The sequence below is a fragment of the Scomber scombrus genome, chromosome 16, assembly GCF_963691925.1.
Source record: "Scomber scombrus chromosome 16, fScoSco1.1, whole genome shotgun sequence".
In the NCBI taxonomy this organism is placed as follows: Eukaryota; Metazoa; Chordata; class Actinopteri; order Scombriformes; family Scombridae; genus Scomber; species Scomber scombrus.
In genome coordinates, this window is record NC_084985.1 from 18,853,947 (window position 1) to 18,881,750 (window position 27,804).

The 27,804-nt window shown below is 41.5% G+C and overlaps 1 protein-coding gene across 1 annotated transcript; it reads right to left on the reverse strand.

Moving 5' to 3' along the window:
* Positions 1 to 3,950: 3,950 nt before the first annotated feature.
* hibadha (3-hydroxyisobutyrate dehydrogenase a) lies at positions 3,951 to 27,339 on the reverse strand. Its single transcript, XM_062435496.1, has 8 exons — positions 27,217 to 27,339; positions 24,399 to 24,553; positions 24,025 to 24,134; positions 23,717 to 23,838; positions 12,264 to 12,397; positions 11,366 to 11,442; positions 6,229 to 6,385; positions 3,951 to 5,603 (listed from the first exon to the last, which is right to left on the reverse strand). The coding sequence occupies exons 1-8, from the start codon at positions 27,287 to 27,289 to the stop codon at positions 5,445 to 5,447; spliced, it is 987 nt and encodes a 328-aa protein (XP_062291480.1). The 5' UTR covers positions 27,290 to 27,339; the 3' UTR covers positions 3,951 to 5,444.
* Between the last annotated feature and the right edge of the window lie 465 nt (positions 27,340 to 27,804).

Sequence of the window (27,804 nt, forward strand, 5' to 3'; positions counted from 1 at the left end):
TGCACCTGAACTTAAGTAGCCTAGCATTATTTTCAGCTGAACCAGAGCCTGTGGTCTCCCTCATGATCAGTCACTTGATTTCTTACAAAGCTTATAGCCTACATTTGTTAGAACACCAGATTTCATTTTTCATTTGAAACTGTTATTACCATACACAGATGGCTCCACAGATCCTCATACAACCTTCCAGAAGTTGAAAAACAGAATGCATTATTCCCCTCTGAGTGCTGAGCAGCAATCAGGTTACCTTTACTCTCACCCACCCTCACCCATTACAGGTCTGAAACAGCACCAGCAACCTCTGGATCAGGCCTTCCAACTACCCTCTCCACCAGCTGCTGGCAAAGATGAATGTTGCTCAGTGGGCGCTGCACCCCCCTGGGTATTTAGGGCCCACCCTGGTGTGTCCGACCGGAATGGTGGGGCCGGAGCCCTGTTACCGACAAAGGTGATTATTTACCAGGCCTGGGCCTCTGTGGGAACCGGGTGGTGATAGATTCTGACGGGGCTGATGATCACTCTTCCAATGAGAGTAATTAATATAATGAAGAGATACTGAGCATGTGCAGCAGTGTGTGATGAATAGAGTTTGTGCGTTGTCGTTACTCACAGGTGACAGGGGGTGTGTGGGGGGTAATGTGAGGAAGGAAGTTTACTGTGGAAGGGAAGAAAAGGGCAGAAAAAGAAAGCCTGAGCAGGATAAGAAATGAAAGCAGAGGACATATTAATTAAAATATTTACATCCTTAAACACTATATGTATAGCTTCTTGGAGGAAGTAAGAAGTGAAGACACCTTAAGCGAGTGAAAATGAGTGAAAACAGATCACAGCATGACAAGACAAACAAGGTCCCCTCTACCTCAGATATGTACTCCTATTGTTGAGATGCAACCTTTTAACCAGGTAGTGGGTCAATGTTTCACAACTACACCCCCTAGATTTTCTAATGAGGACTTCATAGATATAATTAGCTACTGTTATTTTCCTCGCTGTCGTCGTGACATGTTATGTGCTGACCCGCTGTCTGCAATGGAATTATCTTCACTAATGAACCTAAGCAGAGTCAATGACTCAGGATGGGGGAATGTTGTCTACAAAACAGGAAGAAGACATGTGTGGGTGTTGTGCTGATGTTCAGACGCTGTGGGTGTGGATCTGGGCTCAAGCTAAATAGACTGACTATTATTGGTGGGTTCATGGAAAAGATATCAAGGCCACAATGCTACACAGTGAGACATGGGCTCGTTACGCACTGCTGGGCGAGCTATTATACCTGCTAGATTCAAGCCACTAATTTAGCCACATGCCACTTAACGTGTGTTTGATATGAATCACGGGGTGCTTAGAGGTGCCTCGCCCCCCTCCCTGTGCCGTGACCCCACTGCTCTCACTTCCTTAAAGAGCGAGTCGTTAAACAGCTGAGAGGATCCACCAGCAGTAATAATGGGGAAATAATGAACGCAGTTGCCTCAGGTATTTATCACAGCAGCAACTCTCTAAGCTGAGCCTGTTTTATTCTCTAAATTGCAGAGAGGGGGGTTTACCAGGTGGGCAATTAACTTCAAAGTCTGAGAACACACCAGCAGAAATAGATGCACATTTTGATCATCTGTGTATATGTGCACATATTCAAGTGTGGTTTGGCACTGGCTTCTTCAGGTCCCCCATTACTAGTAAAAGTGATCATGGTCAGGTTGTGGGCCCCATGGAACCAAACATATTGTCAGATTTCTTTCAGCTCAGTATTGTAAGACAGGGCTGTTGATCAAATCACACAATGCAAACCAGCACCAGACAGTGAACTTTGACTGACACATCAGACTGTATTTTATCCCAGTGTGGACACAATACAGTGTGGTGTGTCTGGTTTCCCACCACTGGCTGCCTGGCTGACGGGGTGAGGCCCTCCAGCTCAGACCGGCTGGCTCGGGACTCTGTCGGTCCCTCGGTCGCTCGCATCCCCTTCAGACGTCAGCGCAGGCCGGTCTCACCGCGGCTCCTTTACAGCCTGCTTTCATGTGTCCTTTAATGAGGAAACCGCAGGCTCAGCAGCCTGCTATAAAACACAGGCAAATTAAAACACCCAAATATGAATCAGCTACGCTGCCTAATTCAGCAGACCAGTCCAGAGGCGTAGTTCTTCTTTAGGGAGACCTCAGGAAGACCAGAGTCTATTGTCTGCAAAGGCCAAAACCGTGTTGATGGTTAAGTGATGCCAAATCCTGCTTGACAAGTTACTTCAGCATAGGAAGAGATATGCCATACTGAATCAATGGCTTCTCAATCTCAACCTTGAAATACTTACTCTTTTACAGTCAGATGAAGATATTCTTCAAAGCACAGAGCCAAAGCAAGTGCATATTTCCCAAAGAACAATAACAGAGTGAGTCACAAACCCACGACAAAACTCCTGCCACCAACGGCTCGCCACAGTCTGATACAACTGCGGCTGCCACTTAGACGACAGCAGCTCCATAAAATGTCGTGAAGAAACGCCAGCCCTCAGAAAAAAAAGAGTAAAATTAAACACAGCCACATTTGTTTTTTTCCTCCCATTTCATTGTAATGATGGAAATAAGGGCATCATTCTGAGATTAGTGCTGCTATTTCTCCCCAACTGACGTTAGGCATTATATGAGCGCCTGTCGAAGAGCTTTGGAGAAACAATGGAACAACAGCCCACTGAAAGGCAGAATGGCTGGATCGTGGGCTAGTTAGCTAACTTTAAACTGCATAAGATGGCTCTGAATACACTCAGAAACAGGGAACCAGAACACTTTGGTGTTCACACAACAACAATCACACTAGAGTCTATAGCCATGTTAGTAGTTCTGCAAGACTTACTGACTTAAATAATAGCTTCAACAAGCTGATATCCAACAGATATAATATTTACCATGTTCACCATCTTAGTCTAGCACATTAGTATGCAAGTATTTGGTAATTAGCACTCAACACACTGTACAGCTGAGACCATTGGGAATGTCATTTGTTTTGCAGGGGTTTTGTCGTGAATCAGACAAGACATTGTGACCTGATGTTGCCACTAGATGAAAATTAGACAACCAAAGTCCAATAGTTCAAAACCACAACTGTGAATGTCATAATGGAGCTAGAAGTCAGAGGTCACCGAAGTCATAGGATTCATCCTCTGGGGACCATGGAAACAGCTGTTAAGGTATTTTAGTTTGGCCCAAAGTGGTGAACCAAACGACTGACACTACCATACCTAGAGACATACCACAAGCGACTGTTTGTTATTGTCCTGATGGTCACCTTACCTGTTAGGTAATCAAGTAAGGTTTATTTACATGGGACACCAATAACAGTTTAATTCTGTGGGCTCAACATAAGACATTAGGCCCTTGATTTGGATAAGGAAAACTCAAGAGCTCCCTCTTTGAAGTTGGAGGTAATAAGTACATAGATCTCAAATGTTTGCCACAAATTTAAAGGCAAGTAACAGACAATGGCTGGTGTTATCTCAAAAGCAAGAAAATTTGAAATTTAAGTAGCTCTATTATTACGTGGCAATTTGAAATATGCTAAAGCTCAGTTTAATCAGGTGATGGGTAACTGTTACACATCAGTACAAAAACATGCCACAGACATAGTGAGTGAATACAGTTGGTGCATTAACATGCGTATCAGCTGGGGTAGTTTTAAATAAAGCATACCTACCTACACTATAATGAGTTATTAATGTATATTGTTTTTACTTTTACTGATAATGATACTGACATGCAATTTAACATGGCATATGTTAGAGTATAGAGGGACTATGGTTAAAGTATCCATCCTCTCATTAATTGATTTAACAAATATTATATTACAAAAGCTAAATAAATCATTTGATTCCCGAGATGAGGTGAAATAAATGATACTTTTACTGACAAGTTCTGCATTATCTACAAACAGTTTTTTCACAAACCAAACAAACGCAGACAAAATACACCGAACAACTTTTATTTTAGGCCACAGAATGACTGAAGATCTGTTTCACAGAGCAAAGACAAACTGTTGACACTATTAATGACTTTTACTAAAAAAAAGAAGAAACAAAAGAATTCTTTTAGATTCCTTTTCAATACTAGACAATAATATGAAATATACAGTATGTACATTTGCCTAGAGCAGGGAGGAAATGTTCCTCACTGACACTTTACACAGATGTCGTACAAGCTGAGAGACGGACAGAGAGAGAGAGAGGAGAAATATGTGAGGAAAGACCTAAAAGTTAAACAGAAAGTGCCAGAGAGGGAGTACAACATTTTGTTGTGAACAGTATAATATTTAAACAGTGTTGGACACAAAATAATACTCCAATGGCTCGATAAGCAGTTGCAGACAGCAGAGCAGAGAGGTAAGTTCAAATAAATTCTGTAACTGTGTATCAAAATGGCCCAGCACATCGCACTGCGATGCACACTGTGCAAAAATAACCAGATACATATCACAGTATTTAAGAGAGCATAACTAGTCCATTAAGTGAGTAGTGACTTAAATGTAGTACCAAAGAAAGGAAACAAATTGTAGTGTATTCACAAGTTTAAAAAAACTGAAAAACTGAACATTGAAATGAAAAAAATGAAAAAATGTAAAATGGCTGGAAGACTCAGGTGACAAGTAAATGAGAGGATGACACCAGCGTCCCACCAATAACTGATGAATGTAACAAAACAAGTAAACTTTGAGCCAGCATTTTGGTCAGTTGTGTGCCTTTACATGTAGTGCTGTGAATATGGGTTGTGTTTTTTAATTAGAAAAAGGACAACCCAATCTCTGCACTCTCCTGTCTCTTCAATGACATTTCCATCAGTATCTAAATTCTCACTGTAGTTTGTGTGGTTTTTACTGTCCTCATTACATATAGGCAAACAGCACTAACCCAACAAAAACATACTTAACCTTTTTAACAACCATGCAATTATTACTTCTTAATCATTCTGAAAAATACATATATTTGCATTGTTATATGTAAACCAGCAACGCCTCGTCCCATCCTACCTCTGATTTCCTTACTCTGGCTTCTCAGGTCAAATAGAGAAGAGAGTTGCTTAAGAGGAAGGGCTTTGTCTCTAGATACTGATCTAAGGTCAGTTTTAGCATTTCCTCCATGCAGAAGGAGAGCCATGAATTAAAAATATGATTCAGCTAATGCAATGAGGGGACATGTGTCAACATACAGTATGTTAATTGGACCACAGATCTGTGCCTGAGGGCAAGGCCTTAGTCTCTCCTGAGCATAGTGGGATAAGGGGCACTGGGGTGTGTGGTTGTGGTTGTGTGTGTGTGTGTGTGTGTGTGTGTGTGTGTGTGTGTGTGTGTGTGTGTGTGTGTGTGTGTGTGTGTGTGTGTGTGTGTGTGTGTGTGTGTGTGTGTGTGTGTGTGTATGTGTGTGTATGTGTATGGTAACAACATAGTCAACTGTGCTCCCCGTCCATTCACTGTCCTTCCTCCTCGCGTAGGAATTGGAAGACGGATGAGAAGTCCTTGTTAGCGTAGCCGCGGGAACACATGACTCTGAAGATCTGGTGAGCTAGGGAACCCAGAGGAACGGGCGTCTTAGTGTTGGTGGCAGTGTTTTGGGCCAAACCAAGATCCTAGAAAAACAGAAACAATGAGAGAGAGGCAGGTGTTAGATCGGTTGACTGACACAAATTCTAACGACTGTCATAAAGAGCTGTAAGATAGTTATTGTATTATAAGCCTGTCAGATTTCTTTAGTTTGAGTGTGATAGAACTATCCAGGCTAATGTATGCAGAGAACACATTGCAAGTGTGTTAACAGAAACCCAGATGCACTAAATAATCCACAGATTGACCCACACACAGAAGAGCTACAGCAGTGACAGTCAAATTAAGTGAAACACAAAAAGTCGCAGATGGACCGGTAAAAAGAAGAGCAGGAATGTGATTCACACAAAAGAAGTTGGAACAAAACCAGTAAGAGGACTGAGAGATTGATAAACAATGAGACTAAATAAAGAGAGAGCACAAGACTGGTATTGAAACAATTAGTCAATACTTTTTAACATACAATCTTTTAAAGAATTTATTAAGAAACATGTCAAGCATTTGCTGGTTGCAGCTTCTCAAATGTGAGGAACAAAACAAGTCATCTGAACACATCAACTAAGGGGCTCTCAGAAAAATCAATAAATGAACAGTTAACCTAATAATCAAAACCATGAAGATAAAAAAGTGACACAAAAACAGAAAGTGTACCTTTGCCATTAGTGTGGTTCCAAAGCCGCCCTGGTAGTTGTTGGCAGAGGGGACTCCCTCCATGACGCCAGGGACTGGATTGTACGAATCACTGGACCAACAGCGGCCTGAGGACATGTTGAGGATCTTTGCCAGCAGTTTGGGGTCCAAACCAAGTCTGGAACAAGGAGGAGAAGACAGAGGTCAGTACCTTCATTTAGCATTGTTTCCTGCTTGATGTAAAAGTTTAGTGTTGTGGTTCCATATCTGAATTATTATTTTGTCCACCAAACTGAAAACAAGGGGGGGAACTCTTGACAATATTAGCAGGTGAAAGCCCCAAGAACATTACCTTATATGAGATGCGGTGCAAAAAGACTCCTAAACAGAAAGTGTGTAAGCCTGCATGTAATGTAAGCATGCAGGAATATTAATGGTTTTTGCTTTTTGTTGTGATGAGGAGAAGGGGAAAAACTCTGGAAGCAGTGAAAGAGGAAAAAGGGATCATGCAAGATGTAGTGAGGAAATAGTACAGACAGGGATGAGAGGGTCATGGAGCGCCGCTTATGGAATTCATTTTCAAAACGGAGTGAAAGAGGAACATGGAGAAAGATGGGTGCGGGGCGGCTGGTGATTGTAGTGACCCCTGTTGAACTTTATGCCCGGCTGTGACCATTCCTCAGTGTTAATGGCTGAAGGCTTTGTAATGCTGGCTAATGCAGTATTGATGTTTAGCAGCACATCTATCCTTCATCATCCCTCTTTCATGAAAAAAAAGAAAGAGGAGGAGAAGTGGTTAAGCAGCACAGGGGAGCCATAAACCTCGCTGTCATGTATAGCAGCATGCGCTTACTCCTGCCGCCCCATTTTGCAGCAACCTACTTTCATATGCAAGAGGACAAATCTCCATTCTGTGGAGAGAAGAAGAAACAAAAAAAAGGGAAGAGACAAAGAAAGACGGAGCACAGGCAGACAGAAGCAGGGAGTGAAACAAAGTGCCAAGCATTACAGTAGGGAGGGTGTAACTATAGCGTCTGTGTCGGTTGTTCAATCTGCCTGTGTAGTGCAGCTTTTGTATATTAACGGTTTAAAGGCCAGTGTAAAGCTGACCACATCAAGCCCTGGCTGCCTCAGTTCAGTGTTACTTACAGGCCTGTAACTCTATTCTGCTCTCAATATGACTATTAAACCATCATAGGTCCTTAAGGCCAGCAGCCTCCCTCCCTCTCTCCCTCCACCTGGCACTCATTCTGGCACTCATTCTGCCATTACTACCACAGTTTTTATTAGCTGTCTACTAACTAATTAAGAATGGGAATTGCATTTACACGCTCTCCGTGTCTCTCCCTCCTCCTTTTCCCTTCGTCTCTTTTGTGTCCGCTCAGTCTCCTTATTTTTTAACACGCTGTTTTGGAAATGTGGTATAAGTGACACTGCGTGCGTGCATGTGTGTGTGTAAACATGTGTTTAAGCTTGCAATTTTTTTAATGGCAGTCTCACTCATGATGGCTTTTTTAGTTTATGTCTGTAAGCATCCCTCGCTGTGCTGCCTCTCTTCTCCTCTGCCTCTACTCGCTCCTCTTCCTCCCCCTCGTCTTCCCTGCTGACACCTCCCTGTCTGAGGACTCTGGGGGACATATGTTTGACATCGCGCACATCGCACCCCCCCATCTCTCCACACGCACACACAAGCAGGCAGCCCCTCCCTGCGTTCTGGGTCAGCAGCTGAAAAGGTTACAGGCTGAGCTACAATAAAGCGCGTCCGAGCGCGCAGATCGTTTGTTATAGCGACCAGAGACGCTGACGGGGAGCTGTTGTCCTCTGTTAACGATAAATCAATGAAGTTCCCCTCCTGCTCCCATCACGCATACACACAACCACTCACCCACACTCGCATGGCCGTGGTTATTAGCTGACGCAGTGGTGTTGTTCCTCGCCTGCGGTAATTTGCGTGAAGAAGAGGACATGTCACGCTTTAACAAGATTGACACGGATAAACACTCACGGACACAAATGGTGAGACAAACGTGTTGCTGTGCAATGCCGCTGCAGATTAAAGAAATGTGAGATGGAGATGGGATGAAAATAAGAGGGTGAGGGTGGTGGTGGTGGGTGGGGTGTTTATGTGCCAGGAGCTCTAGCAGGTGGAGTTCATTTGCAGAGCTGATATTAACTGTCTGTTTCATTGCGATTAGCTCCTCGTTCTCATCTGATACCACAAGAGAGGAAGCCCAACCCCTTTCCCATTTATTATTGCATTAAAGAGGTAACGAGCACATATACACACACTAGCATTTACTATCTCATTTATAGAGGCAACAAGCGCATTTATCACCCAACTTTAATCTTCATCGGAACATATGCTCACAATTCATTTAGGCTGCGATGGGAAGAGGAGGAGAGATGTGTGATTGTGTTCATGTGTGTTGTGGCAACACAAAGTGTAGCGTCTTTTTACCCGTTAATTTGCCTAACGTTCTCCCCATAATATGAATACAAGAGCAAATATGTGCTTGCTTGCTCTGGCATCAATGACAATGTGGATCAGTGACTGCATGCTTCTATGCATGAATGAGTGCAGGTACACAGGCGTGCAAGGTGAGACCCGTAAGCTCTAAGAAAAAGAAGAAAAAAAAACATCCCTTCCTGGGCCAGTCACGTCTCTCCTCTTCTTCCTCTCCTTTCATCTTCATGTGCATCATTAAAATCACTGCTGCCCCTCTCTTCTACTCTCTGCAGCCCCTCACCCCCCTTTCACTGACTGGTTGGCTGCATGCAGAAATTACAGTAGACAGAAAAGAGGCAGAGGAGAGATGAAGGGATTAAAAGGAAAGACTGAAATGAGGAGGTAAAGCAAATAGGGATGGGGGAGAAAAGCCAAAAGAGACGGAAAGAAAAGGAGGGAAAGAGATGGGGTGTGTATGTGGGTTTGGGGTGTGTGTGTGTGTGTGTGTGTGTGTGTGCGCGCGCCCTTATAATTGTCATGCGTGGCCATTCCTTGCACTAAGAGAACGTTACGCTCTGTTGGAGACGGCCCAAGCCTCCATCTGAGATCAACAAATTAGCTCCACGAACAGCACTGTGTGTGTGTGTGTGTGTGTGTGTGTGTGTATGTATGTTTGCCTGCATTTACAGGTAAGGAGAGACACACATACACACGCACACGTTTGAAGAAAGGGCAGCTCTATCAGGCCCTAGTCCACCATGATAAAATGTTATTGCCGTTTTCCTGTAAATTGGCTGTGAGTGCTCAGTCTCCTTTGTGTCGGACTGTGTCAGTGTGTCGGTCAGTACACATACGCCTAAGAGAGCAGCGTCCTCTCTGCATAAGAGGCTGGGCCGCAATGCAGCATGGGAGATTTACGGGTGCGGGCTCTCTCTAAACGATGACAGTCTTTGTCAAACCCTCTAATAAAGCCCCAGAGATTGGCTAGTAAGAAGCGTAGTGGTGGTGGCGGCGGCGGGGGCACACAGGAACACACACACACACACACACACACTCAATGCATGTATTCACACACAATCAAAATAAATATGGGTCAGTCTTGTAAAGACAAAAGGAATATCTCACATTGAAAGTGAAGCGATGCATGGTATATTCTTTAAAAAAAAAAGAAAAGATTATGATGATGTGCACAGTGAATAGCAAGTTGTTGTATTTTCGTAAAAAAAAACTGCTGTCTTCAGTGTCTCTGGATGTAAATCTGTAAATCTGTGTGTCTTTATGTGTGTGTATCAGAGACAGTGTGGCAATGTGTAAATCTGTGTTTCTCCCTTAATGCCTCCATATTTCAGAGGCCTAGTGGGGGGATTTATGTGCAACTGCTCATGCCAATTTTCCTCCTCTGTCTCAGCACAGATAAATCAGCCGCACTAACACAGCTGCACTGTGAGAAGAGCAATTCATGCACATGCAAGCGCTCACACACTAAAAAATCGGGTGCACACACCATTTAAGTTGCAAAACTCATAAAAACACATAATAGTAACACGGTGAACAGAGGAAACAGTCTATTATTGACAAGGGAGATGTGTATAAACTGGAGAGATAATAAATTCTCACTACTACAGAGGGAAACTAAACTGATCCAGTAATTTCATTCATCTAAGGGACAACTGGTGTATGGGTCAACTGTACAAAACTTAATTTCCTGATCCCTAAATTAAAAAAAAAAGAAAAAAGAGAGAGATTCTGAAGGAAATCTGCATTTTGACAAGACTTGGACATATTTGAATCAGCCGGATATTCAGGGTCATATCACACTGCCTTGGTTTAATTCAGAAGACTTCATATCCCATCATTCTCAGCCTCCTTCCCTAAAAGGCCCTTATGCCAGGACGAGGCATGATGAATGATGGGACTTCTAGGCGTTGCTGTGTGACTGGGGTGTGACAGGATACTGGTGAGAGCTCAATCAGCAGATGTAAATCAGAGTCTGTGGCTCCACCCCCTCATCCATCTCTCTCACCAGTAGAGATGGGCCTGACTTGGGGCCGTGCTGACCTCTCTGCACTTCCATAAACTATATATATATACACACACACACACACACACACACACACACACACACACACACACACACACACACACACACACACACACACACACACAAACACACACACACACTTCCAAACCTCTACTGAAGTAGTAAATTACTGCCACAGTTACAGCCATATCACTGGTATAGTAATTGCGTTTATAGTGACGGCTATATCTAACGGATAGTTTGTGGCTGAGTTCAAGCGTGGCTAAAATGTGAAAGGCTCTGACGTGCTGCCTTTAAGTTCATGGCACTTGCTCTTCTTTATGATAGCCCAATGACTTGAACCCTCCACATTTTGTTGCCTCAGCAGAAGACCACCTCTCCACATGCCTCGACAAGAAAAGGGAACCCCGGTGAATCTCCTGAACAGCTGTTGTCATGTGGCTCCAACATTGTGTTAACATGTCAACAACATATTGTGATTAGTAGCTCATTGCCTATTTAAGGCAGGGATAAGCTGCTCACAAGTATCCCTGTGTCTGTTTCTATCTGTGCCTTACCACCAATTCTTACAGCTCTGTTAACCTTGCACACTGTTAACATTGTTTTATTCTTGTTTGTCCCTTTAGTGCAGCAGGCAGGATTCAGCTTAGCACAGCACTGGCTGACAATACCTGATGCCAAGGTTCATGGTCTCTGCGGTCCCAATCATCCCGATGGCCAGCAGCATGTTGTTGCAGATCTTTGCAGCCTAGAGGGGATTGGCCACAAAGAGGAAATGGCACTTTTATTGTGTGTATATGACTAGGTTCGCAAGACAACATGTAATCCAGAATGTCATTTAAAAAGGTATAATCATAACCATAAGATGTTTGGGCTTTGGAAGAGACTAGTGAACATGTCCAGACAGTGGCTCATTAGAGGGATCTTTAACTGGGACATTTTGCATTGACAGCCCTGAATTAGTGAGGTGAAATCGTTATTTATTTTAGTATTTATTTATTATTCAAAACTGTGTAATATCCATGATGCTCAGCACACATTTTTTTCTGTCTACAAGGAAAGGTGGTCTGTTGATTTTTGGTACAAGCCTAAATTGCAAACATATTGCCTAATGGAAACAACTATGGTGTTTAGCCTTTAATGAAGCTGAAATTAACCAAAAGCCAAATATTTTTGTGTGCACTGTGTGTTTTATGTTTTACTTAATTTTAGTTTTATTGCTCATTATATCATGATGAATGGGTTACACTTGTTAGTATAAGGGGAACCTTATTTATATTTGTATTATGTGTACAGCTTTGGACAAGAGATATATTTATTTATTTTTTGCACTTTAATTTTATGTATAGGTTATATTCTAATGACACATTTTGCACCTACAATATTATTTTTGGTATCTTATCTATGTGGGCTGAGCCTTTGTATGTGCATAACACGATAAATAACATAAGTAACAAACTAACTAACATAACTAATTATTAATGTTATATGTGTGGAAATATATGTATTCAAGATACTGAAATGAGTGCCTGTCTGAGTGTATGTTAGTGTGTTTATTTGTGTCTTTACCTGTCCAGTGCCAACCTGGCCACAGTACACAACATTGGCTCCCATGCAGGTGAGCAGCTCCTGTGCAGCGTGGTATTCCTCCTCCAATCCACCTACCATGAAGGTCAATTTGGCCAGACTGGCAGCGCCGACACCTAAACACAGACCACATGTTCAAACATAGAAATATCGACACAAACCTGCAACAATCTGCAGGTGTGTAAAAGATGTATGCAGCAAATATATATTTTATATCTGCCACCCAAAAGAACATAATATATCAACCACTTGACTGTTTCAACAAAACCAACTGTGTCTAAAAGGTCAGCTGTGTACTTTTCTGTGTGTGCGTGTGTGTGTGTGTGTAAGACAGGCGTGTTAAGTAGTGGAGCACCAGAGGGACAGAGGTATCTTTAAAAGCCGATTGTTGCCATCATCCACTGCACAATCCTCGTGGGAGCCCTTGCCTTTTGTCCTGTCACCCCTACTCTCTCTGTCTCACACACACACACACACACACACACACACACACACACACACACACACACACACACACACACACACACACACACACACACACACACACACCCCCCAACAGCTGTGCTGGAGGTGGCCCCCCTTAACCACCCCCCCTTATGGGGGTATCAGTGACAGGCGTGAGGGGTAATTAACTTTACACTTTATCATGTTCAATTAGGCGTCCCTCCCCATGCCTGATGGCTTAAGGAGCGTGCCATGTTGTGGGTTGGACCCTGCCGGCCTGAGCCTCTTCTTCAATGGCACTTCCCCTTAAATGCTTTATTGAATAGCGCCAGACATTAACACAGTGTATTGTTGGTGTACTCATGCGCACATGTGCGCGCACATACACACCAACACACACACACACACACACACACACACACAAAGAGGAGTAAAAACATATCTTTCCCACGCTACTTTGAAAAGTACAGTACATAGTAAAAGACTGAGAAATTTCAGAAAGAAACAACTTGCCGGATAAGGCACATAAAGTGACAGACTTCCAGTTTCTCACAAGAAGAAGGAAAGAGAGGGGGAAGGAGAGGGAGTTTGAATTTCTCTTTAGGGTGTCGTCTAGCTCTAATGAAAGGCCTCTTAATACTGAAAGCCTAATAATGTCAGTGTTAATAATTAAAAGGGAATTACTAAAGACAAAACAGCTGAAATCACATTATCAGAGGGAAGAGAGGAGAGGACAGGAGAGATGAGACTTACTGTATATTTCCATTACCCATAAACATAAATATACATTTCTTTTTCCCCTCCCCCTTCTTTAATTGGCTGTGCTGTTGTCAAATGTATGATTATGCTACTACACCATGTGTATGTGTGTGTGTCAGTGATGAGCTGTCAGCAGGTCATTAGGGCCTCATAATGAAGCCCAAAGCCCACGCTGCGGCACCTGCCTATGGACCACCGCAAACGCACGCTTAACATAAGGCTACCACACACACCAATCATACACACATATGGTCCACAGAACATGGACATGATCGATTTATTTCATTTCATGTTAGTTAATGTAATGTTTTTCATTTTATTTAAGTCCAACTTTGTCAACTTGAGTTTGACATAATTATTTGTTATTTTGTGGCAGAATGGCTCAGGTTAGTTTAGATTTTAAATTATGTTATTAACTTCTTAAGTTATATATTACCATATCATGCATAATGTAGTGCTGAACTCTTAACAATGCTGTCATTATATAGGTGAAATTTAAAATGAATTGATACAAAAATCAAATACAATTAAATAAATAACGTAAGTTCTCTTTATTTTTTCCATTTCATTTACTAGTTTTCATGCTGCAACCTGAGCCTCTCTCTACCTCTATCTCATTCGCTCTCTCTCTCTCTCTCAGAGACATACACATACACACACACACACAGAAAGAGCAGTGTGACAACTGTGCTGGTTCATTAGTGGAGATCACTTTTCACGGACGACTAAAGAGAAGATTATTGATAACACAGTCAACGCACTGATCAATATATCTCACTAAGGAGAGAGAAGAAGTGAGAAGAAGAGGGAGAGTGAGACAATAGAGAGTGAAGAGAGAGAGAGATGTAGAGCCAACAGCAGAGAGGGATAACGATCTTTCTCTTCCTACCTCCCAGCATCCCGCCCAACTCTCCCTCCCTCAAATTAACTAATCACCCATAATAAGCTCTTATGATCTGTAGTGGATTTCTATAAGCAGTGACACAGGGATGATGGAAGATCCTTGTTGCTAGAAGAATAACACTTCATTAGCATAACAATGTGTATGTGTGTGTATGTTGGGGGAGTCTGTTCATTGTGCATGTACCAGAGTGCATTTGTGTTTGTATGAGTGTGACGCGTAATTCGCTTTACATAGTGTCTATGTGGTGTGTACATTTTCCCTGTGTGTATGTGTGTGTGCGTCTGTGTGTGCGTGTGTGTGTGTGTGAGGGGACGTCCCGTTCTCGGGCCAGTCCTGTCAGAGACGGATTAAAGAAGAATCCTAATGAGGCTTCCTGAGCGCTGGGTCTGCCGGCTCATCCATCCCAGCGGGAGTGACAGTCCTGGATCGTTAGCACTGCACAACTACACAACGCCCCCTAGGGGGGGAGACAAGGTGTGTGTGTGTGTGTGTGTGTGTGTGTATATAAGGGGTGGGGGGCACCCATGATAGAAGATACATCGAAGAGAGATGGAGAGGAAAAAGGAGAGGAGGGATGACGATACTAAGAAGACATCCACAAGAGAGAAAGTTATAATGCCACACCAAATACTACTTTATAAACTGAACATAATAAATTATACCAGAGTGCTAAAAACAGTGACTATTTCAGGGGGGATAAACAGTAGATTGAGTCTAATAAAAATGCCACTGTAACGTCTAACAGGTGATCCTTCCTTGGGAAATGATTCCCTTGGGAAAGAACCACCTCTCTTCGGTCACTTTCTCTTATATGGCTCCAAGGAACAAGTTTTGGTTGACTGTGTAGTGGTGCCCCACCTCCAAACCCCTAAAACCACCAATGCAAATATTCTCAGATGCTGAAGTTGGCTGGATTATTAATGAGCTACTCTATGGCTTTTAATGTAAAGGAGAAAGAAAGTGGCTTCTACAATATGTTGCATGACACATGGAGCAGTTGTGTGTGACCCATGAAAGTTAGCTCCCATTCAGATACAAACACACGTACACAGCTCACAACAAGAGTCAAGTTAATAGACAGGCAATCAAACACTATTAGGACAGATGCTAAATATCCAGCCAGTCAGGCATTAACCATGAGCGTAAGAGGGTGAAACCAGTTGTGTGAAGGCAAAGGAAGATAAGAGAAACAACTTTGGTTTGGCCGGTTTGTAGCGAACACTAAATTCATTAGCACTTCTTTCATTACACACAAAAGAATCAACCAAAGCAATTCATGACAGCCTTATAACCTTTTAAACATGAGCTCTTTTTGAAGTGGTGTCTGTGCGTACAAAGTGAGTGAGAATGTCTGTGTACATGTGCATGCAGTAGCTGTGTGTGTTCCTGTGTATATATGTATGTGTATGTGTGTGTGTGTGTGTGTGTGTGTGTGTGTGTGTGTGTGTGTGTGTACCAAGGACAGGTGCAGATACCAGAGTGGGGCCGCCAATAAGACGTCAGTTGGCGCTTCTGAGGCCGTGTCTCAGAGTTACGAGCCACATGTAAACCAGTAGGCACATTTTATTGGCGGTGGGTTTAAATTAAACTACATTTGTGAATATGAGGCTACACAAACAACACACGCAGTCACCGACACACATACACACTCACAAAGGGGATGTTCCCAAAGTTTGGTAATGAATGACGCATTTGACAACACGCCACAACCCTGATCTCTCCCCCCCAAGATTATACGGAAAAACACTTCAAGCTAAATAACACCTATAATATCATTAGAGCTGCTTCAAACACCTCATTTCCTCAGATGATAACATAACTGCTCCTACTGCAAGAATGCCAGGAGGGATATAGGGATACGTCAGATTTTGTGTCACACCTTTGAGTTCAAATGTAATTGATGTGAAAAAAAAATCGGACCCTGGCAATACACTACCTTGTTTTCTTTTAAGATTTTAACAATATTCACATGTAAGGTTCAAGTTTTGGCTCGGCGGCAGTCATCTATAATTCAGACTGAAAGAGCCTTCACACTTATTGGTGTAACAGCCTTGAGTCCATGGGAGTTGACTGCTTGCAGTGTAAGCCAGTGGGGGTAGGATGTTTACAGGCCAACAACGCAGCCTCATGTGGTCCACCATTATAATTACACCCAGGGGCAGATCTTTTTCTCAAACAAATTAAAAACCCAAACAGGCCCTGTAAAAAGAATAACGGATATCGAGTAAATAAGTGAAACGGTACAAGGGTGTGCTAACCAAAAGTGCTCACACACATAAAAAAACGGAAAAAGAAAAAAAAAAATCAGCACTTTCAACAGTTTATCTGCCAACTTTGCTAATGCTGCTCTGTTATGTTAAAAACAGACTCTTTATCGGCTCCAAGTTAACGAGCACAGAGCCATGAGAACTGACTCCTGCACATAAACACTCCATGAGAACCTAGAGGAGTAGGCGACTGGAGAAAAGTTTGGGTTTTGGGAGAAAAAAACCAAAAAAAAACCCCAAGATGATTTAAATCAGTTTAGAGCATCAGCATAGATCCTTGTGTTTTTAGGTTACTACAACCTTGAGGTTTTAGTTTGCAATGCTCGTCCATTGACCACCAGGCCAGTCTTAATCATCATCATCATCATTATCATCATCATCATCATCGGTAACTGCCCTATCCCGTAGGGGAGATGCTGGTCAATGTTAGGTGACAGAGAATGAAGGGGGCAGGAGAGATCCACAATCAATCCTCTCTCTGGCCCAATGAGACTCATCTAGAAAAGAGCAAGTTAATAATGATCCCCAATTAGGCTGTTAGCAGGCAGGAACACAGACATACACAAACACACTCACACAACGGAGAAGAAGAAACTGTCTATCATATAGACGGAATGGTAATTTCCTTTTAGGTGAGTGACATGCTGTGTGACGTTTGGGTTGAGTTTGAAGGACTGAGAGGTTTTGTGTGACTCATACACCAGCTGACTGTTTGTCTGCATGCACGCACACATGCACGCACACACACACGCACACACGCACGCACGCACGCACGCACACACACACACACACACACACACACACACACACACACACACACACACACACACACACACACACACACACACACACACACACACACACACACACACACACACACACACACACACACACACACACACACACACACACACACACAGAGCAGATGACATAGGGGCCGAGATGTGAGAGCCAGTCCCCAGCTGCTGTGGGTCTACCTCCATCTGGAGCATAGGCTAGAGTACCCCCCCATCAGTTCACCCCTCCATCAACACCATCCCTGGTCACTTTACCGCCCCCATTCTCTCGTCAGTGAAAGGCTTGTTATGCTAATCTGGTCTCTGGGCCAGTGTCTCTCTAGTGCTGGTTAGCCATCAAAATGACAGACTGCGACAGCAACACCCTCTTCCCATCCAACCTGACTCCTTAACTCTGTGTCAAAGAATCATCACCAACCTTCAGTAAACTTCCTTCAGGCTCTCAGACTCTTCCTCTTATTAATCCCATTCTCAGACTGAATTAGGTTGGCCTGAGTGCTCTCCTGTTACTTCCTCTGATCATATGTACTAGGGGAAAGTTTCACAAAGGTTAGACTGGTCTACAGAGTTGGGCAAGTCTTCAGCAGTGTCCACAATCATCCCCCACTCTCTACTAGGTGCACTAAATGTACTTTATGCCATGTTATCATTTATGGCGGATCCTGCTTCTTGGTGTGAAGGTAGTGTCAACAATTTTGCCAAAAATGCTAAAATATAATGTTTTGCCATTGACAGGTGGACTTGTGGAATGACAGCTTAATTTTTGGGCAAACAGTTGTAGGACTGAACTAACGAACTTTCACTGTTGATTCATTTCTAGTTTTATTGTTTATTCCAATTTACAATATTTCCGTATTTGTTTATACATTTTCTGTGTATGTGGCCTGATATTCTTAAAGGTGATGTCTTTAAATGTCTTATTTTGTCCAACCAACAGTCCAAGACACACAGCTGATAAATCGACAAATTGACAAAAAGGCTAATAAAACGTGGCAGTTTTCATAATTGATTTTGGTGGACAAATGACCAATACAGTTTATAGATTATCAAAATTGTTGCAGAATGGAAATACCTATTACTCTCATTCCTTATTCCCTGTTGGTCACTTTAAAAAAAAAAAGGCAAAAATGACCAAAAACAATTTTTTTTTTTTAAAGAAAAAAAAGTTGTAGAATGATTTTCTTTCGATTGACTGAAAAAGCACAACATGGTTTGTAATTTGTGACTTGAGTTGCTTCCAAGCAATGTCAGTTTTTAGGGACCACAGTAACCATTTGGATATACTTTAAAATGTGCGATTGCTGGAGTTTCCTGGTAAAATGTCTTGATATGACAGTTGAATTCTTCTAGCCCGAGAAGTATTTGTTTGAGGGAACAGTTCTGAATGTCCCAAAGTAGTTGCAGAAATGTGTTTAGTTTGAAAGTTTGGTATTTATTCAGGAAACATAACAAGAACCATTTAACAGTTTGGCAATACAATCCTGAATCAAGGTCCACTTATTAGCTTACAAGATTAGCTTTTTCATGAGCTTTCAACCATTCACAGGTACTTAATCGGCAAATGGCAGTAGCGCAGGATCTGTTCAAATGTGAGCTCAGTGGCCATTTGATCAATAGCATTATGCAACGTTCTTGTCTGTATGACCTTATAAGAAAAGGCATGAAAGCTCTGTTGTCATGTTGGAAATAGTAGTTCGACAAAAAACAAACTCCATCCACTGATGAAGACTGTTTCAGTTCAAAGCTCCAGAAAAAGGTAGCGAGTGGACCTTGGGCTGGGACTGTTTTGTCAAACTATTATTTCCAAGATCAAGAATACATTTTCATGATTAAGAATTGAACTGCTTTGAGCAACTGTTGACATAACATAAACTAAATATAATTATCAAAAATCTGACTGTTTGCTAAAACCGTAGTCAGAAGCAGCCCCAGGTCCTGAAGGCCTGGAGGGAGAAGTAGAGTCTAGTTCAGTCAGTACAGCCTTGGCTTAAACAAATCCTATAGGCTGGAAGATGACGTTCAAACTGTCGGCAAATGACACACTGCAACACTCAAGCTTCAGTTGATGTGGTATGGATATGATTAGAGTGGTGTTGAGACTCAGCTTAAAGAGGTAGTTAGCTGAGGATTATAAGACCTCGCAAACAAGCAACATTAGCCCGATTGCCCATGGTCCCACAACAGCAAGACTGCTTCTTGCTTTCATTTGCACCGATAGCTGACTTTCCCAGCGCTGGGAAAAACACAATGAAAGGTTTTTTAGGGCCTTTTTAAAACCATCGTCCGTTAGCAATGTGGCAGCCCACCATGGGCACACAGACACAAACACAGGCATTCTGGGTAATTACTGCTAACGACCCCGCCGCTTGTTAGCCAGACCTCCTATTTTTGCCATCACTGTGCCAACACCCTGGGCCTGTGACATCAGAGCTTGTTTTGTTGTGGGTCAACTTTGCATGCGGACACATTTAATGACACCAGACAGTGGTAGAAGTGTGTGTGTGCAAGCAATGCTAGCATGCCTGAAGAACCAGTCTCTATGTGAATATAACTGTGCAGGACAGGACAACCCTGTTTGTGTTTGTGTGTGTGTGTACACAGCTGGGTCATGCAGAGCTGAAGCCAGCACACTGGTCAGTCTGCAAGACTGAAGCCAATGGGATGTCCATGAGAAGAAAGTGAAAGATGGCGAGGGAAGTTTTTTGGATTGCTCTTTTTAAAAAGGGTTATGACTCCGCAATTCAGATCCCACGGTTGCCTGCCAAACCTCTAGTGACGCACACAACATGCAAACACACACTTCTGTGTAAAATACGCCACCTCGCACACCACACACACGAAAGTATTCATTTTATATCAAAAAAGAAATCTAAATACAAAAATTAAAAGTAAAAATACAGAAACCACAAAATGAAAAAGCTGTGACTGCAAAAGTTTAAGAATACCAGTGATCACAACAAGTGGGCCATGTCAGTGGAGTGTTGCTATCCCCAGTAGACAAAATTCATTTTGAATGGTCGGTGCCTACCCCAGGATTTTCCTAGACCAATGTCTCATGGAAAAATAATCCCTCTCTCTCATCCCTAATAACCCACTAGTGTGTGGCAGTGTATTTCTCTATGGAGACTCTGCCCTCTGTCTGTATTTTCTTATTATTTTGCTGTGTTTGGGACACTTCTGGGCATCAACCTTTGGGCAGTAACCCCCACTCAATAACAGCCCGCAGGGTGTGAGGTCAGGACTTGTAGTGCAGCAACCAGGTTACATCACTGTCTCTGTCTCTCTCTTGTGCTCTGCTCTCTGTTTCTGTGTCATGGATGTATAAAGAGCTGTAGGTCTGTGTGTCTGGGCTGGGTTACACGCAGGCAGACCAGAGATGAAGCTCTGCATTCACACAAAATCCGGCAATTCTGCACCTTCCTGCAGAGTTGTGTGAAAATGTGAGGAAGTGTAGGTGTGTATGTTTGTATTTCAGAACCTAACTGCCCTGAAACAATCAGAAAATAACATTTTATTTACTTGATTCACAGCTTTGTTCTTGCCAGCACCGCTCGCTCTCTTCATTCACTCTCTAGCTCGCTCGACCACACTGCTTTCTCTCTCATGCTCGCTCTTTGAGCCGGAGAAGAGGGGCCAACATTGAATGCTGTGTTATTACAAACTCATGTGCATAATATAGCTTTAAGTCTGTTCCTTAAGTCAATACATATTATAAAATACATTTTATACAAATATATAAATTAGAGCTGCAACAATTATTTGCAGTTAATCAATTAGTCAATCAATGGAAAATTAATCACAACTACCAATTGATGAAATGTCTGACCCACATTTCAAGCTAAAATACCTTTAAAAAAACAAACAAAGAACAATTAAATGTGATTTGATATTTTCTTTGACATTTATAATAGTCAATTGAACATCTTATGATTCTGGACTGTTGCTGGACAAGACAAGCAAATTGAAGGCATCATTTCAGACTCTGAGTAATTTTTCTTTTTCTTTTTTTAAAAAACATCTTACAGACCAAATCATCTTACAGACCAAATAATAAATCAAGAAAATAACTGGCAGATTAATAAATAATGAAAATAATCATTAGTTGCAGCCCTAATACAAATATACAAATGTTCTATTGTTATGTCTGATCCAAAGTCAGTTTCACAGCAGATATTTTGACTTGTCATAGAAGGAAAAGCACAGATGTTACTAGTAGCATTTGTTACATTAAGAACATGACAACTATTGGTCATAGAGCTCAGCTGGGTTGTGTGTTTCTCTCTTGCACAAGCCTCATGACTATGATGGTGCCCTATTTGGGTAGGGTGCCATCTCCTGGTTAGAACAGAGCATGTAACGTCACATCCCACCCAGAGATGTGGAAGTTGGGGGGAGTGGGGGTATTCAGCACTATGCTGTTTCCCATGGAGTTGCCAGATGCTGGAAACCTGTCTCTGAAAGTTAAGCCTGGCTTATCAAGGTCACCCCATCACCACCAACTTTCCTCCCTTCATGGGTGCTTAGAGCTAAAAATGTTAGGGCTACAACTTTCTTTCATTGTTGTTACTGTAAATCTGTGCAATATTTTTTGGATTAAACGATTTTGTTTTGTAGATAATATGTCCCAAAATTGTGAAAAGTATCTGTTACAAATAATCAATATAAGATATTTATTTATTTAGAATAAATATAGATATTCAACCTACATGACATAATATAAAACAGCAAATCCAGTGGATGTAGTGAATATTTGGCATTTTTACTTGATAAATTACACTTAAGATTAATTTCCTGCTGAGAAGTTTCTGCTTTTGTGCACTTAACTAAATGTATGCACTTATGGATATGGCATAGGTATGCCTAGAGAAGACACCCAAGTGTGTTTCAAGCCACCTGCTTTTATACACATTTTTAATGTGCCCATTAAAAAAAACAAAACCCCAGAGTGAAATCACTGTGACACAAATCATTAAAAAAAGGATTTTTTGGAGGAAAACACAAATTAATTCATTTTCTTTTGCCAATTTTCTGCATATATTGTTAAAATTTCCAGTGCGTGTGAATGGAAACTTAGCTGCTCGGGTGGGTGCATCCAGGATGTGTGCACGTGTGTGAAAAAAAGAGTGTCTGCAGAGTAAGTCTTGCAAGCCAGAGGTAGCAGGTAAATCATTGGTCATCTTGGGCTAGTAAAAGAGGCTTAGCTGAGAGACAGGAGAGGAAGAATCTTCACAGTGGACTGCACACGCAAACTGTTCACTGTCTTTCGTATGTAAACAGTGTGTGTGTTAAGGGAGAGTAACTGGCTTAAGACTCTGATCTCGTTGACTGCACTTGGTCTGTTCTGCAGACGCCAGCTGGTAAACATGCCAGTGTGGGCCAAGTCTGTGTTTGTATGGGAGAGGGTGGGAACTGCCATGTGTATTGTGCATGAATTAAAGTTAAAGAAAGCAAGTAGACTATGATCAGAGTTAGCATTCAGATATGAAGGAGTGTCAGGAAGTAGGATGCCTTAACTGCATACCTGAATTGAAAGAATTGTGTGTGTGACAGTGAGAGAGAGAGAAAGAGAGAAAGCCATAGAGAGACAAAGAGATGGACAGTTTTACTGCGATGTGTCTCCTTCATGTCTTATCTCCCTCCTCTCCTGCACTCCATGTGAGGGCAGTTTCTCTCCTCTTTATGAGTCTTTATCTGACATGAAAGGCACTAACATGGGATACCCGCCATTACGGCTCCATCAACATGAAAAGCTCTGACACCGGATTCTCCACCGCGGCTCAGCCCATTAAGGACGACTGGTGATCCTGTGCTCTGTCAAGAAGCCGTCACAAGCAGACAGCACCAACATAATGAGGACTTAAAACCTTAACCTAGCCTTTAAGACCCCCGGTCAAAAGCAGCAATAAAACCTCAAGAGGGCACCTACTGGCTGGCTTGCTCAGTAATTACAACTCATGTCCTAGCACTAACCCAAAAGGTCCAATAGTTTAGATATACAAAAGAGTGTAAGACAGTTCAGAAGCAAGGCAGAGGGGTCATAGGCCTAACTCCGTGATTGGTTTTCCCAAATGGACAATCTAGCAATCAGATACTGCTTTGCTCTAATTTCCTTTGTATGAAGCTTGCCATCTGTTGAGAAAACAGATTCCGCTATGAAAAGTAACCTCTGGATGGAAGATGGAAGATTTGGCACGATACCAAACCCGAGTATTTGGAGAGATGGAGATGAAGAAATCAAATAAAAAAAGGTGGGTGGGCCGTTACCTCCTGACACTGGAGCATCCATGAACACAGCACCCATCTTCTCTGCAGCGACCGCCATCTCTTTTGACACAGCGGGGTCGATGGTGGAGGAGTCGATCAACAGTGTTCCCTTCTTCACCTTCCTTAAGAAAGCAAAAAAAAAAAAATTAACCCTTCATGTACTGTGCATCGAATAAATTCAGACCAGCCCCAAAACAAGCCTATTTGTTTGTATACTAAAGAATTGTGTTATCTGTTGTGCTGCTTCTCACACACAGTTTTCAGCAGGCAGGGTGAGCTTACTTACTTAGACTTAATTAAACACTTACTTGAGGATGCCATTCGGGCCTGTGTAGACCTCAATGACATTGGGACTGGAGGGCAGCATTGTGATGATGCGATCTGCTTTTTCAGCCACATCAGCTGGGGAGTCCACTACCTGAATATTGGGGTCATCATTACATAACAACATCAATGAGAAAGAAACACCCCTTCATGAATAAAATTAATGTATTATAGCCATAATATGAACAATATGTTGACTAAAAAGCACATAGTTTTACTTAGCAGCTGCTCTCAGAAGTTTCACTGAATGAGTTTTAAAAGCATCTATGTGTATGCATCAGCTTACAAATACTTGACAATATGGAGTGTATTCTTCATATGTTAATGTTGTGTCTTGATGTTACTGACTGCATGTTACCTGAGCACCAATGTCCTGCAGCTCCTTGCAGGACTCAGGAAAGACATCAGTGGCAATAACGGGATAACCATTTTTTAGCAGGTTTCTGGCCATGGGAGTGCCCATGTTTCCCAGACCAATAAATCCAACAGGTGTTTTTGAGGCCATTGACCGCACTAAATAAAAATAAAAAAAAACAAAACGAAGATGTTAAAGATGTGGGGGTGAGGGGGGTGATATTTTGTTTAGCTCAAGTCCAGCAAATCAAACATTTCTAACCTCAACACCCTGACCAACACTTCGGAAAGGATTTATGTCCGTACATACAGTAGCTATATGTAATAATATCATGTTTAGTTGTGACAGTGAAGGTGATTAGTTTTTGATTCTGCCTACTCAGCAAAAACTATTTGCCAGCATTAGAAGTGCTCTAAAAATCTTTGCATGGTTGATTATTATCAGATTAAATGGCAATAAAAAACACCACAGTAACAAACTGATATCCTAATATTTTCCAGCAGGATATGCTCCAATTATAAACAACAGAGCAAGTCTTCATGCTGTAACTTACACCCAGTTTCTGGGAAGTCTGGCCAGGCTATTAAGCACTGCTGGCTCAGCCAAGGTCCACGCAGGTTAACGATACTAAACAGAGTGGAAACACTGGCGATGAACCTGCCAGACTACAACAAGATTAAGCCTTGATAATGAAGCCTAAACAGAAAGCCTACTTTAAATTCAGTCATCCTTGACATACTAACCAATCCACAAAGCTGTTAGTTCATTAATAATGTTTTAAACAGCACCTTTAACCGGGATATATTACTATCCAACACCTAAAATAAACAGTTGTATACAGTGTAAGTGAAAGCCCCAATCACACCCATGCTAAGATGCTTCCTCTTAACAGAATACAGTTTGTGTCAATGAAACACCTACATGTAGTAATCAACAATAATGATAAGAGCTATAAAGATAAAAACAAAAAACTAAAACAGATGCTTCCTCAGGCCTAAATGTCTCATAATCAACACTGAAGTCCTTTGTCACTGTAACCTTTTTTTTAACAAATTGGTTTTAAAAAAGGCTTCTTATAAAATACGCTTCAAGAACTTAAACATTCTTGTCTAATACTTTTTTTTCCCAAATTTGATAAAGTGAGCTTTGTTTCTCATATTTCTCATTTCATTTTTCTAACCCAGTTTTGGATGATCTAAATATATCTATTTAACCGAAGCCCCCTAAGTAGGGGTGCAACAATATCATACTCAGTTGCACATGGTGAATCAAACCAACAAAATGTTTGATTTTATAGTCTCAGATATTATAATCTTGAATGTTAAAACTATTTGCAAGGTAAAATCTCAGGCACATTGTTATTTTTTTTATTATTTTCTAGATCACACGTTGACACATTTGGTGGTATACTCAAATGTGCAACAATACAATAAATTATTTGTATTAGTTTACCTAGTCTTGCAACTAATTAACATTTAAATACCAATTACTATTAGTTGTAGTGATTCTTTTTTCAGTTATGTTTGTATTTGTTCTCTATTTTTTCCCCAATAACTGTTTATAATTGTTTAGTGTATTATTTCAAATCAACTGTAAATTATTTTCAATTTGCAATTACAGCAGAAAATCCTCACATTCAAGAAGAAGGATGTAAATGATTAATTATTCTGTTATTAATTTAAGAGCTAACTAAGTACACTCGTCATTTCAAAACAAATCTTAACATGCAATATAAGCACAACTATTCACTGTCACAAATTAATTGACTTTAATCATGAGAATTGAAGTGTAAGACTAGGGAGTTTATCTGTTTCCTGCGGGCCATGCAACCCATTACAATATACTTATATTATACTGTGCAAGGTATTGCGGCAACTGGAAGTCAAGAAATATATACATTTTTTAAAATTCAAATACAGCAGACCCTCTTCTGGTCAAAGCACTTGGTATAAACAGTACTGCAAGGCAACATTTATCGGGTGTTAATGAAATTTGTTCACACAGGCACGTCCACCCCCTTGAAGCGCGTGTTAGCAGACTTTACAATGAACTTTGAAACTTGCTTTACGTGACTGGGGCAAAAGCATGTCTACTTAGTAAAGCTGTCACTAAGGGAAAGGGGAAGTGCTATATTGGGACAAAGAGTTGATAGAAAAAATAGAAAAAAGATTCTGTAGTCATATAACAACGTAATATCAGGATAAATCAAAGGGAAATAACATACAATAGTTCACAACAGCATCATAAAAACATACAGAATGTATTTGAACACACATGAGGAAGCAGGGACCAGTGTAACAAATGATCAGGCCAGTTACTGTTACTGATTGAGGAAACATAGTTAGTGTCTTGCATTGTAGGATGGGCAGGAGCATTGTCACAGTGATGGAAAGCAAGGCTAATGCATGGATAGTAGTAGTGTAGAGCTAATTATTATATTGTGTATAACTTCATCTAGATTAAAGCAGAGTAATATAATGATAGACACAACACAGATCTTACACGTAGCTAATAGGGACCCAACAGGTCATTATTAGTTAAAAATAGCAGCTGCTAGCCATTGCTTCACATTTCAGACTGCTCATGCCTATTAAGCACATTGTCCGAAAGGTATTGCATGACTGCGTCACACACAGCAGGTGGGCCGACTCAGGGACATTGTGTCCAGATTGTATCAATTATCTAACATGGGCAGTGTGCATTCATACTTTCTTCAGAGGGCTAACAAGCTAGCCAACATGTTGGAGAACAGAGTGTTCCGCACACACACTCGAAAACGTATTAAAAACAATGATACCGACAATGTGAGCAAATACATTACCAAAGGCAAAGTCGACATGCTTGTTCCACCTTTGCAATACATGTCGAGACCCTCTAAACAATAACGCAGCCATGCTTCTCCTCTCCCCTTGACCTCGGTGTACAGTGACAGCTGTCAAGCCAGGAAAGCCGAAGGGGACCTGTTATGATTGACTGTGCATTTCCACCAATCGTAGCTCTCGGAAAGTTTTCCCGCAGCCAATGGGAATGTACCAAAGGCGGAATATCCTGTGCTTTCCTTTTTACTTGTTAATGCCCTTTAGTTGTTACTGTCAGTACAGTATTCACTGGAAAACACCAAAAACGTAAAATAAATAGAAATAACGTCGAAATTATATATAGAGTGTTTTTTTTGGGTTTTTTTTTAAATGTTTGGCACATAACTGCAGATTATTTCCACAAGTATCCTCTCATGTTTTTTAAGGCACAGTGTAAAAATCAACGAAGCAATGGGAAATTAATTAATTATCTGATTCAAGCAACTTATGTAATTATCATCATAGACTTTTTTGTTCTCTTTCTTTTTACCTCTTTCCTTCTTCCTCAGCATCCCGGAAGTTCAGCATCACTTGCTCCTTCAGGAAGAGAC